The sequence below is a fragment of the Scardinius erythrophthalmus genome (genome assembly GCF_964197995.2).
Source record: "Scardinius erythrophthalmus genome assembly, chromosome: 18".
NCBI classification, from domain to species: Eukaryota; Metazoa; Chordata; class Actinopteri; order Cypriniformes; family Leuciscidae; genus Scardinius; species Scardinius erythrophthalmus.
This window is the reverse complement of record NC_138238.1, coordinates 22,444,928-22,459,454: the sequence shown is the minus strand read 5'-3', so window position 1 is coordinate 22,459,454 and position 14,527 is coordinate 22,444,928. Positions and strand designations below refer to the sequence as shown.

At 37.8% G+C, this 14,527-nt stretch overlaps 1 protein-coding gene across 5 annotated transcripts in view; it reads right to left on the bottom strand.

The window, feature by feature from the left end:
- Positions 1–1,848: 1,848 nt before the first annotated feature.
- svild (supervillin d) overlaps positions 1,849–14,527 on the bottom strand; it is a 226,291-nt gene continuing 213,612 nt past the window's right edge. For 4 of the 5 annotated variants that reach the window (XM_081393653.1, XM_081393654.1, XM_081393656.1 and 1 more), the window contains one exon: positions 1,849–4,996. In XM_081393653.1, coding sequence (XP_081249779.1) covers positions 4,910–4,996 — 87 coding nt within the window. In that variant the 3' untranslated portion in view covers positions 1,849–4,909. The remainder of the gene's footprint in view (positions 4,997–14,527) is intronic. The other variant, XR_014032158.1, reaches the window with a different exon arrangement.

Genomic DNA, 14,527 nt, shown 5'->3' with positions numbered 1-14,527 from the left:
AAATAAGGTAAACTTGGTATCTATGTTCTCAGCTTGACCCAAGGAATCTACTAAGATGAGTTGCATTACAATAGGCCAATTTATTCAAAAGTTATTAGCAGTTTTGGAAATTTTGTTTTAACTTTTGACCACTAGGTGGCGCTGTTTCTAAATATGTTGGGTACCTTCAGGGGATGGTGCAGATGGCACATTCTGAGTTTTGTAATAATACACCAGTGCATTTGTTTAGTATAGCATTTTATTTCACAAAACTGTATTGAAGTCAATGGGAATTTCATGTTTTGTTCTATTATAGCGCCACCAAGAGGCTCAGTCCAACCATTTTTTTTATGTGTCCTCAGAGTGAGCCCATACATATGTGTGTCGATTTTGGTGAAAATATCTCAATTCGCTTCGTAGTTATAGACATTTATATGAAAAAACACGTAAAAAATGACTGACACATGACTTTGATTGGAATTTACTACCCCTAAACATCAATATTTTCGCATTTGGGCATTGGCATTTATCAATCGACCTATGTTTCCAAACTTCTGACGGTGGTTTCGTCTCGATCGGACTAGCGGTTTCGAAGATATAGCCAAATGTTTTTTAAGCGCTAAATCAAAACACTACATAAACCGTAAGCCGAAATCTAACATGTTTGGTATCGTTGGACTTGGCAAGGATTCAGGAGTCTAATGAGATGAGTCTTGTGAAAATAAGTAGACCACACCCAACGTTATAAGCATTTGGAAAAAAAAATCACCACTAGGTGGCACTGTTTCAAAACTTCTCAGGCTCCTCCAGGACATCGTGCTGATGACCCATGTAACAATCCGTTCATGCGTTGTTAAAATACAGCATTTTAGCACAAAATTCAAAATCGCTGACAGCCAAAATGGCCGATATGGTAAAATTGGATATCAGTCGACTCAGCACGTTGCCCTGAATCCAACGAGACCAATTTTATGATTTTTGGACAAACTGTTCAAAAGCTATAAGCAAAAATAGCCATTTTCCATATCTCCGGACCAGTAGGTGGCGCTGCGCCGAAACGCAGCATGTAGCCTCAGGTCATGCTTGTGATGATATGTACCAAGTTTGGTCTGAATACGATAAACCGTTGCGGATATACAGCCCTACGACTGTTTTTGCAAGCGCTACATAAAATTTGTTCGAGTGTTTATCAAAAACGGTTTAACGAATCAATTTGAATTCCATAACTTTTGGTCAGCACTGCCTGAAGATGATCTGGTTCAATTTTCGTGCAAATAGGACAAACCGTCTAGGACGAGTTCGAAAAAGTAGGTTTTTAGAAAAATTTAAAATGGCGGCCATATTTTTATGACGGAAAATTAAGTCATAGGGTGCAATCGAATCGGCATATGCTCAGGAATCAGAAAAAAATAAGTTTTGTTGATTGGCCTTACGGTTCAAAAGTTATTAGCAAAATAAAAGTGAAATTTTGGACAGGTGGTGGCGCTAGAGGGAATGACTTAGAAACACCAAAATTGGTGTATTTAATGTTGGGACTGTCCTCTATCAGAATTTCAAACCATTACAACTTTCCCGCAATCGGTTCTATGGGCTGCCATAGACTCCCAGTCGGAAGAAGGAAGAATAATAATAATAATAGGAACGGGAACGAAAACAATAGGTGCCTACGCACCTTCGGTGCTTGGCCCCTAATAATAATAATAATAAGAACGCGAACAGAAACAATAGGTGCCTCCGCACCTTCGGTGCTTGGCCCCTAATAAGAAGAACGGAAACAGATACAATAGGTGCCTCCGCACCTTCGGTGCTTGGCCCCTAATAATAATCACACCATGAGAATGGATTAAAAAGAGAGCGACATCTAGTGGTATGATATTGAATAACATTTATTGTCAACCAAGAGCAGCTACAGTATATGTTTTAGTGGCATAATTCTGGTACTGGACAAACAATACATTTATATCTTTTGAGAAACCACATACATATTGATTTGTTATCTGTAATATTGCCGTAACTGTATCGTCACATAATACTGCAAATTATGTGATCACAGTCACATAATACTGCAAATTAGTCATATTCATTCGTTTGGCAGCAGCGCACTTTATACACTCACCTAAAGGATTATTAGGAACACCTGTTCAATTTCTCTTTAATGCAATTATCTAATCAACTAATCACATGGCAGTTGCTTCAATGCATTTAGGGGTGTGGTCCTGGTCAAGACAATCTCCTGAACTCCAAACTGAATGTCAGAATGGGAAAGAAAGGTGATTTAAGCAATTTTGAGCGTGGCATGATTGTTGGTGCCAGACGGGCCGGTCTGAGTATTTCACAATCTGCTCAGTTACTGGGATTTTCACGCACAACCATTTCTAGGGTTTACAAAGAATGGTGTGAAAAGGGAAAAACATCCAGTATGCGGCAGTCCTGTGGGCGAAAATGCCTTGTTGATGCTAGAGGTCAGAGGAGAATGGGCCGACTGATTCAAGCTGATAGAAGAGCAACTTTGACTGAAATAACCACTCGTTACAACCGAGGTATGCAGCAAAGCATTTGTGAAGCCAACCTTGAGGCGGATGGGCTACAACAGCAGAAGACCCCACCAGGTACCACTTAGTCTCGCGTAGCCAGACCTTCAGACTGACGGCTGAAGGTCTGGAATTCATAGCAGCTTTCTTTGGCCAAGGCCCGCCCATAAGGCCGTTTGACCGACATGTCAAACAACCAATTACAGTTCGTTTCGTTCAGCGTCACGTTTCGGGGCGTGGAAATGTCCCCACAATAACAGACCGGCGTGCAACAAGTCAGTCAGCATAGAAAATCAAAGAACATCTCTTAAAGAGTCTATGCCGTGAACCTCGCATACTTTTGAGAATCCTACGTTTAGCTGATCTTGATAAATGCTCATTGTCACTCATGTAAACACAACAGTTTTTCTTCCGCAATCACACGTCTGCGCTTTGTTTCCCGGCTGACCGAAAATAAACGCGACACTCGCGCCCCCCGGAAATCCGATAAAATTCAACCAATCAGATGACGACTTCGACATTCCTGAAGTGTTTCCAGTTAAGTGTACCATATGCATCAGACGTTTAGCCAACGTTCCGTGGGCGTGACGTCTGAGGCTGAGACTAGGTACCACTCATCTCCACTACAAATAGGAAAAAGAGGCTACAATTTACACGAGCTCACCAAAATTGGACAGTTGAAGACTGGAAAAATGTTGCCTGGTCTGATGAGTCTCGATTTCTGTTGAGACATTCAGATGGTAGAGTCAGAATTTGGCGTAAACAGAATGAGAACATGGATCCATCATGCCTTGTTACCACTGTGCAAGCTGGTGGTGGTGGTGTAATGGTGTGGGGGATGTTTTCTTGGCACACTTTAGGCCCCTTAGTGCCAATTGGGCATCGTTTAAATGCCACGGCCTACCTGAGCATTGTTTCTGACCATGTCCATCCCTTTATGACCTTTATGACCACCATGTACCCATCCTCTGATGGCTACTTCCAGCAGGATAATGCACCATGTCGCAAAGCTTGAATCATTTCAAATTGGTTTCTTGAACATGACAATGAGTTCACTGTACTAAAATGGCCCCCACAGTCACCAGATCTCAACCCAATAGAGCATCTTTGGGATGTGGTGGAACGGGAGCTTCGTGCCCTGGATGTGCATTCCACAAATCTCCATCAACTGCAAAATGCTATCCTATCAATATGGGCCAACATTTCTAAAGAATGCTTTCAGCACCTTATTGAATCAATGCCACGTAGAATTAAGGCAGTTCTGAAGGCGAAAGGGGGTCAAACACAGTATTAGTATGGTGTTCCTAATAATCCTTTAGGTGAGTGTATGTGCACACATTATGGTTTAAAAAGCTATTCACTTTCCACTGTGAATCTTGCATAGAGCTCAGTGACTGAGTGAAAAGGCCTCCATTTGTTTTCCACTGATTTCATGACTTGTCACCATTAGTGTTTAATGCATTTTAAGGTCACAGTTTGATAGCAACAGGGTTAAACAGGGTAAAACAATAAAATGGGATACATATTTAAAATTCAAGCTTGTGAGTAGCGAGACATAGATTTACAGTATGTTGATATGCTTCAAGCTATTCCCAAAACGTACACTTTTTGCAAACTTAAAATGTATAGAAAAGTCTTGTAACTAAAAGCTACTGATGTATGAAAAATGAAACTGCTAAGGACATAGGTAGGTAGCCTGGAAATCAAGTCCCAAATCTGAAAGATTAAGGGTCTGGCATCGACTAATGAAAATCGCCCAGCTCAAGGGGCGGCACCAAGCATGCATTTGAAAATCTCACTGCACGCAATTGGATAACACTACGACCAATCACAATAAGCCCCATACACTTAGTCATCAGCAGAGCTAACTGGTAACGTTAGATTAGACTCTTGCCGTATCCGGTCGGCAAAACAGCAAAAACATCCTTCTTGCAAAGGAAGGATTCGAGTGCCGTCTTCTGTTCCTCTTTTAGATAAAAAGCCAAGTCTAACTCGTTAATTGTAGCGGCCAAAGCCGTTTCAAACTACTGGTGTTTATCCATAGCCATCTTGCAATGTTTACTAATGACTTCGACGTCACAACGCTGTCGTCATCTGTTTAGCTCGCCTCTGGCCTGCCTATATCAGATAACCCGATGTGATTGGTGCAGCTCGGATACAAGGGCATATTTAATGAGCATCATTAATCGACGCCAGAGTAACTCGCTAAGCAAATTCATTTTGTGCTCTCACGAGAACTCTGGATTTCCAGGGTAATATGTAGGTTAATCTTTAAACAAACAAACAAAAAATTACCTGTACATATTCGTGAAAAAAAACACAAAGAAAATATGCAAAGTTCCTTAGTAATTACCTTAAGTGAATATACAAGAGATTGTAGACACAAACATTTAATTTGTTTAAAAGAGGCCTTTGCTCTTCTTCAGATTCAGTTGTTTCCAGTTTGGGAGGATGTAAAATTCATCCCGTGTCAGGTCCAAAACACTCTGCAATACAAATACAATCTGTCAATGTCAGACAACTTTAGAAAAATATTAAACCAAATTTAGCATTTGCTGACATTTCATGACGCTTTCCATGATGACCATTTTAGACTGAACTATTGACTTTAGGGTGGGTTTTGGGACAAGTTTAGTAAAGGGTAGGAGCATCAATTGTGTATGGAAGGGTATGGCAGCTGTTGAAATATTAGAAATATAACACCAATCCAAGGTGTAATAGCATTAGAGCACATAAAGACTCTTTCACCTAGATATCATCATAAAGAGACTGTGTCTGTTCCCCGAGTTAGGAAAACAAAAAACTCCCAAACTTATTTAAGGGAAAAAATTTAATTGATGTTCAACAAATAAAAAACAGATATAATATAGATGAACAAATTATAAAGCTTGGGTTACTGAATATTCCATCCCTTACTTCAGAAGCACTTATTGTTAAGGATATGATTACAGATTATAACCTAGATGTGCTGTTTGACAGAAACCTGGCTAAACCAGACGATTACATTACTTTAAATGAGTCCACTCCCCAAGATTACTGTTATAAGCATGAGCCTCATCTGAAAGGAAAAGGGGGAGGTATTGCTGTAATTTATAGTAATATCTTCAGAATTACTGAGAAGTCTTGTTTCAAGTATAATTCTTTTGAAGTGTTGGTGCTTAATGTAACACTAAGTCTCTTTCCAGAGAGACTTCACTTTGTGAACTTTAGGGTTAGGGTTAGGCCACTTTTTGGCCTCGTTGCTCCTGTTGCTGCTGTTGCGTTGGTTTGCGTCTGTAAGCTTTGTATATCTTCATATATCTTTCTGATTTGAATCATTATTTACTATCATTCCTTGTTGTTTATACTGCTAAATATAGATTACACAACATCACACATAACCTGATTTTTTTTTCTCGCGCACGCTCGCGCCTTTTACGAGTTCATCAAACAACTTAGGTGAGTAGGATCAGTCAACAAACACAGTGAGTCTTCTCTTATTGTCACTTGCACTTCATGTAACATGTATAGCATAGCTTTCTCTGTCAGCACAGGATTTACATGTGATAAATGCAGGGAGATAGTAAAGCTGACGGGGAAGATTTCATAACTAGAGACACGCATCCAAACTTTAATTGAGGTTAATTGTAAAAGTGCAATGGCTTTAGATACTGCTTTGGATGTGACTAGCTTAGTGAACTCTGTACATTGTTCGGTTCCGGCTGTAGTAGAGCCCGTGCAGCAGGGCAATTGGGTGACGGTGAGGCGCTGTAGTCACGGGACAAAACACCACTCTTCTGTTCCGATTACAACTTCAAATAGATTCTCCCCAGTCAGTGAAACACCCACTGAGAATCCTGTTGAATGTGCCCTAGTTATTGGCGATTCTATTACATGGAACGTGAAAATAGAGACACCAGCCACCATAGTCACATGTTTGCCGGGAGCCAGAGTGCCTGACATCAAAGCAAATTTAAAAGTGCAGGCTAATTGTAAATTCTCTAAGATTATTATTCACGTCGGCACTAATGATGTTCAACTCCACCAGTCGGAGATCACTAAAATTAATGTTAAAGAGGTGTGTGAACTCGCAAGTACGATGTCAGGCACTGTAATTTGCTCTGGCCTCCTTCCTGTTCACAGGAGTGATGAGATACTTAGTAGATTGTCCTCACTCAATGGCTGGTTGTGTAAGTGGTGTCTGCAAAATAATATAGAATTCATAGACAATTGGAAAAGTTTTTGGGGCAGACCTGACCTGTTGAAAAGAGATGGTATTTATCCCTCCTGGGATGGTGCTGCTCTTCTCTCTAGTAATATGGCACATAGTCTTAGAGCTCAAACATGAATTGTGGCTCAGGTCAGGAAGCAGACAGACTGGATAAACCGACCGTCTGCCAGCTGTCTCACGTCACCGAGGTCAGATAAATCCTATCACATAGAGACTCTTTCACCTAGATATCATCATTTAGAGACTGTGCCTGTTCCCCGAATTAGGACATACAAAAAACTTCCAAACCCATCTAAGGGTAAAAATTTAATTGATGTTCAACAAATAAAAAACAGACATAATACAAATGAGCAAATGATAAAGTGCGGGTCGCTGAATATTCGATCCCTTACTTCAAAAGCACTTATTGTTAATGATATGATTACAGACTATAACATAGATGTGCTATGTTTGACAGAAACCTGGCTAAAACCAACCGATTACATTACTTTAAATGAGTCCACCCCACAAGATTACTGTTATAAAAATGAACCTCGTCTGAAAGGCAAAGGGGGAGGTGTTGCTGTAATTTATAGTAATATTTTAAGAATTACTAAGAAGTCTAATTTCAAATATAATTATTTTGAAGTGTTGGTGCTTAATGTAACAATATATAGTGTAAATGATAAATCAAGTTTGAGATTTGTACTGGCCGTTGAAATTCTGCAGCAGAGCGATGACACCTCAGATCATTATCTAGTCTTGTGCAAACTTCATTTAGCAAAGCTGCAAAGCCGTGTTACAAATATGTTAGACCTATCACTTCTGCCACTAAAGATTACTTTATTAATAATCTTCCTGATCAATTTCAACATCTCAGCATCCCAGATAGCTTAGAAGAACTAGATATTGTGACACAAACTTTTAACTCTCTCGTTTCCAGCACTTTAGGCACAGTTGCTCCGTTGCACTTAAAGAAGATTAAAGAAAATAGTCCAACACCGTGGTACAACGAGCACACTCGGGCCCTTAAGAGAGCAGCCAGAAAAATGGAGCGCAACTGGAAGAAATCATACTTATCTGACCGTTATCAGTTTGTATAAGTAAATGAAGAGATGTCTTATCGATCACAAGTTCAGTATGGTGTACCACAAGGCTCAGTACTAGGACTGTTGCTGTTCACTCTGTACATGCTACCCTTTGGAGATATCATTAGGAAGCATGGCATTAGTTTTCACTGTTTTGCTGATGATATGCAGCTCTAGATTTCTTCAAACCCTGACGAAACTTACCCAGAAACTTACACAAAATTAACGGAATGCATAGCTGATATAAAAAAAAAAAAATGGATGACTAGCAACTTCCTACTACTTAATTTTGAAAAAACAGAGATTCTAATTATTGGACAAAAAAATTTGTCACGTAATAATCTAGAATACTGTCTAACACTTGATGGCTGCTCTGTCAAACCTTTGTCGTCGGTTAGGAACCTGGGTGTGCTCTTTGATACCAATCTTTCATTTGAAAGTCACGTGTCTAGCATCTGTAAAACTGCATTCTATCATCTTAAAAATATATCTAAATTACATCATATGCTCTCAATGAAAAATGCAGAACAATTAGTCTACTGTGTGTTCATGACATCAAGGCTAGATTATTGTAATGCTATTATGGGTGGTTGAACTGCACGCTTAATGAACAAACTACAGCTGGTCCAAAATGCAGCAGCTCGAGTTCTTACTAGAACCAGGAAGTATGACCATATTAGCCCGGTTCTGTCAACACTGCATTGGCTCCCTATTAAACATTGTATACATTTTAAAATATTGCTGATCACTTATAAAGCACTAAATGGTTTAGCTCCACAGTACTTGAGCGAGCTCTTAACGCATTATAGTCCTTCACATCTATTTGCGATCTCAAAATTCCGACCAGTTGATTATACCTAGAATATCAAAATCGACTGCAGGCGGTAGATCCTTTTCTTATTTAGCACCAAAACTTAGGAACAATCTTCCTAACATTGTCCGGGAAGCAGACACACTCTTGTCAGTTCAAATCTAGACAAAAAACACATCTCTTTGACCTAGCATACACATAACACATTATAGACTTTTATAATTCAATGTTAGGCTGCATAGTTTAGGTTAGCCAGAACCGGGAACACTCCCCATAAATCCTGATGTACTTGTTACATCATAAGAAGGATGGCGTCTACGCTAATATTAGTCTCTCTGTTTATCCGAGGTTTACCACAGTCCGCTGGATCCAGGCCGTATCCAGATCCGATGAAGGACCTGCGCCTGGACATGATGACAACGCAGTCCTGAAGTGTCAACCAGTCCCTCCCTGTTTACTGAAGTCAGCTGGACCCCGGCCGTATCCAGATCAGATGGTGGACCTGCACCTGGACCCATCCATGACACATCCCAGAAGTGCCAGCCTCATCAGCCCTGTGAAGGCCTCATCGACACGACCAATCTGACTTCTGACCTGTAATGCTGCATGAATCATAATCATACACTGTTCGCTCGTTGGCCAGAGGAGAATTAGCCCCCGACTGAGTCTGGGTTCTCCCAAGGTTTTTTTTCTCCATTCTGTCACCTGATGGAGTTTTGGTTCCTTGCTACTGTTGCCTTGGCTTTTGGCTTGCTTAGTTAGGGACATTTAATATTCAACAATATTACTGATCTGCCTTACTTAGGGTGGACGATGACGCAATTTTCATCTACAGATGGTGCCCAACCAGAATGCCTATTACCGCCGCGCCGGCCGCGGCGAAATCACCGCGGCGAAAATAAGCCAGCCGCATTTCAAAGTCGTTCCCGAAATGACCGCCAGGTGGCGCAAAGGGACATTGTGCAAATCAGCAGCAATTGCCGTATTTTAAAATGTAAGTGGGTTAAATATAAAACCCTAAGCCTAATAGGTATATTTTTCATATATATAAATAGGCCTATAAGGCTACAACAGAATAGAACTAAAGATAGAATCAATTTTAGAACTGAAAAAATAGAATCAAAAGTTAAAAATAGAGACGATATTAGGAGCAATGACGCTGAATATTTTTACTATTCTATTGAGGAATTAGATAAACGAAGAGCTCTCGTGAGCGATACAATTGCATAGTAATTTATAGTGATTTCAAAAGCAGTCCTTAAAAAAAAATACATGGAGTAGTGTGGCATAAATTTTGAGAGATTACGCGGAACGCGTTTTAGTTAAGATCCTGGTTTCAATGCCCTTAATCTATATTGGCTTGGCTACTGCTTTAAAAAAATGACACAACGCGTTTTGAGATTGTTTTGAATTAAACATTGAAGTTTAAAATGTAGTGTTTTGGCACACCAGGCCGAGTGGCGTTACGCATTGTTCAAAAATCAGGTTTTATTCTGGCATGTTGAATTGGCGTTAGAATTTTTTTTTTGATTTATTAGATTTAGATTTTAGATTTCGTTAGATTTATTTTTTCTCATAACAGCTAAAATAACTTAATATATGCCTTGTCTTAATATGACCTACTTAATATAGGCAACAGGCATATAATAGCCTATATAATAAATTAGCAAAACTTGGCCACTAAATATTTAATTTTCAATTATTTGAATTATCACAATTAAAGTTTTAATTTTATTAAATTGAACAAGCGCAACAATCAGCATTTAATCAAATATTCTAAAAGATGTATTATTAATAATAATGTTATTTCAACATAATATTTCGTTATATCATAATATCGTTTTGTCGACATAATATGTGTGCGTGCAACAAGCAAGATGTGTATTTGTAAATCCGGTGATGCGTGCATTGATTTTTATCAATAAACTAGTGTTTTCTTGACGATCGCCATATTTGTAGTGAACGCACCTAGAGATAAATGCACATAAAGACATAATCTGATTATCAGAGAGTAGCCTTTTCTTTTCGTTTTGAATTATTTCGTTTGAAGGCATTTCAAGCTTTGTGTATTTGATGTATTTATCATGTCTGTGTGAGGCATACGCTGAGTTTCGTTAAGTTAGGATGAGATGCGCTCCAGCTGACGTGCAACGCAAGTGACCGCGCGGGCACCTCCATGATTAGTGTCTGTTATATTTGCTTCTCTTACTTATTAAATACAGGCAATTGGTTGATGAAAAATTGGTTAAAATTAAGATACAATTTATAGAAAACGAAATTCACTTTAAAGAAAGGTTTTCTACTGAACAAAACTTAATGAAGTGGTCAAAATCATGTCTGACCCACTCCATATCCATCTCTCGATATAGCCTAATGCATCCTATCTTACTCGTGCTGTTCACTTTTCATATTCAACATAGATGGAAAAAAAAATAATTAAATGAAACCTTGTAACGAATTCACACTGTAGGGTAGACTGTGTACAGTTGAGACACCTTAAATAAGTTGCGTTCGCAGCAAGCACAAGTTGTGATTTTTGCTGTGCACTTGCATATTAGTGTCAGCTGGGAAGGAAATATATACCAGACCTCTTGGAACTTTAATTGAATTCATAGCGTTGGTAAAGCATACTGAAATTACATCCCTACAAATTTATTAGGCCCTACTGAAAATAAATGTATCGAATTTAAGCAAAGTAGCCTAAATGTTAAGACTGTAAGCCCTTTGCTTTTTACTTAGCCTATAAAGGATTCTTACAGCCGACTTTGTGTTAATATAATTTGTAGAGGATTTTTTTTAACTCAAACACTAACACTGAAATAAATGAAACTAAATTATTATAATTTTTTTGCCACAGACCACGACGAGTGGCGCTATGCATTGTTCCAAAGCCAGGTTTTATTCTGGCATGTTGAATTAGTGTTCGACAAACGCGGCGGCGCGTTCATTTGAATGAAGAGCGCTTCTCGCTCGTGTGAGCGAACACACACTGGAACATTAGGCTATGTCGCAACGAGTGAATCGTGGCCGAGTGGTTGAACTTACGTTACGATCATTTAGATGACACGGGATCGAATCCCGAACTAACTTAGACTATTGATATTTTTATATTAGCCTATTAATGCATTTTATAGTCTATTGTTGATGCAGAGAGATTTGTCTAGTTCTAAAACATAGTTTTTTGCTTATAGCCTATTTACAAAATAAAATCACCATGCATTTCCATTTTACACTAAGGAACAAATATTATACAATGACTTTACTTCTGTAGCCTATAATAATTCCAATCGTAATTTCAAAAGCAGTTCTGTATATATATATATATATATATATATATATATATATATATATATATATATATATATATATATATGTGACGTTTAAACGACAAACAATAAAATCAGAACCAGTATTTGCGTTCATGGTTCCAGTGGCAGTAATGCATCCACGGCTTTTCAAAATGTCACAAAGCGTTTTGAGATTGTTTTGAATGAAATATTGAAGTTTATAATGAAGTGTTTTGGCACACCACAACGAGTGGCAAACTCTTTGTTTTGTTTTGCAAACTCAGCTAGCCTGTGGGGGGTTTGGAGAAGGCAATAGTTGCTTTATCGTGGGGGTGCAGGACAGAGGTGTTAATGTTCCATCTTTCATATGGAGAGTGTCGGAGCCAGCCTGATGAGCAGGCAAAGGCAAAGTTATTTTAAGGTTTAATCTCAAAATCTCCAAAAGTCCATAGCCTATGTACAGTAGGCCCTATATCTTATTAAATTATATATTGTAGTTTTATTGATTGTATTTAAAGGTTTTCCACACACAATTTCAATTTAGCAGATACAGAGCTATTTAATTCGCGACCCACCTCGTTTTATTGTAGGTGAATTCAGCAAGGCGTGTTGTATCTTTGAAGGAACAAAAGCTATTTGTTACAGTTTTTTCTTTCGTGATTTGTGTGGATGACACACAGCGACATACAGTATTATCAGCTGTATGGTGTTTTTTACGCTGAAATGCTTAATTTCGAGAAAGACCCGCCGCGCGCAGTGAGGGAGACCAAACTTACTAAAAAAATATCCAGCGCGAGAGAGGCAAAGAAAAACGCCTGTTCTTAATTTATGTTGCTTTGAACTTTTTTTTCGTTTTGTACCGTTTTCATTTTTTAATTTAGCTGCAATTTCTTTGACAATAAATTTAAAATGTTTCTTATTTTGCATCGCAAAGGGAATAAACTCTATCGAATCGATGCAACCCTGTTTAAATAAATAAACTGTCCAGACACTTTATTCATACCTTGAAATGTGCGATGGGTTTTCAAACTTAATTAATTTTCTTTTTCTTTTACATTTTCATTGTTTATTTTTTAATTGAAAGCAATACTGTATTGAAAGTATTTTTCTGATTTGTTCGATCTGTTTTGGAAAATGTCTACCGTTGCTATGGCCGGGTATAACTGTCAGTCATCTCAATCTCGTGAATGATTCACACACACAAAAAAAACATAATTTAGCAGATTAAAGACGAGCTTCATCATCTTCATTTTCTGGTGCAATCGGCTAACAGTCTTCCTTCATCAGATATGTCATAGCGTGCAGCGGCTCAACTGGAATGTAGCAAATTTATGTTAATGTACAATTGATAATTAAACAAGATGATTGACTTTAATAAACAGATGCATATTTAAGCATCAAGAACGGAAAAACATAAACACTGTCGGCTATACTGAGATTCGATCTCAGATCGTTTGAAGCTCAGAGAGTCTATTGTTAATGCATTGACCACAGATATCGTCTGAATAGCCTCGGTCTACTATTTTCTCTGTTTTAAAAGTAAAAAAAAAAAAAAAAATTTATGTCAAAAAAAAAAAAGTGTTTTTACAAGACCTTGTGCTGTTTATTTATTTATTATTATTATTATTATTATTATGCAGGTGTTAATTCAGCCATTCTGTTGGAAAAAGATTGTCCCTAATGTAAAATGGAAATGAATGGTAATTTTATTTTAAAAATATAAAATATTTAATAGCCTATAGGCTATAGGAGAAAAAAACAATATGGTGTAGCAATATTTTAGAACTATCAAATCAAATTAATAATAAAAAAGTAGCCCATGTTTGTTCGGGATTTGAAACGTAAGTTATAGCCTACCACTCGGCCACGAATTTGTTTTGTTTTATTTTGTTTGAAATGTATTTTTACATATTTTGCTTTCGTCAATTCTGAGCATAATAGGCCTATATTTTTTCCCTAAAAGTTTGTTTTATTCTCTGCTTTGTTTGTTTATATTTTAACATATTCAATCAGTCTCATTTTTGTTCAAATAATATATATATTTTTTTTTTAAATAAACAGATAGGAAGCTTACCTTTTAAAATGCCGCAGTTGCTGCTGTTTTGCCCTGTCACTTGCCCGGTATAGCCTATAGTAATTTCGCGAACGACTTTGAAATTCGACTGGTTTATTTTTGCTGCGGCAGTAGTAATAGGCATTGTGGTTGATTATTTATTAAAGAATTCAACTGATAATCATAACAACATGTAAGCCTAATTCTGAATATAAGAAATAATGCTTAAACCGACTAACATCGGTTAGTAACTGCAAGTCCTGAAAATGTTTTAATTTTACGGTAAATTATTTTAATTTATTTCACTGTTATGTTTCAGTTAATAAATCTACAAACACATTAAAATAACACGAAGTAAATGACAAGTAACCTATTGACATAGTCTTTCTAAATTATAGAAAAACTGGGCACACAATGTTAACGTGTGTCTATTTTGTTTAAATTAAATGAATTTGAATTTGTTTAACCACAATATTTATCTTAAATTTATCTGTGACCTCAGCTCAGAATACTGCCGCGGCAGATTACGGCATTAAAGAGAATAAACTGACACTTTTCAAAGTCTGTGATTACAGCGCCACTCAGCGGT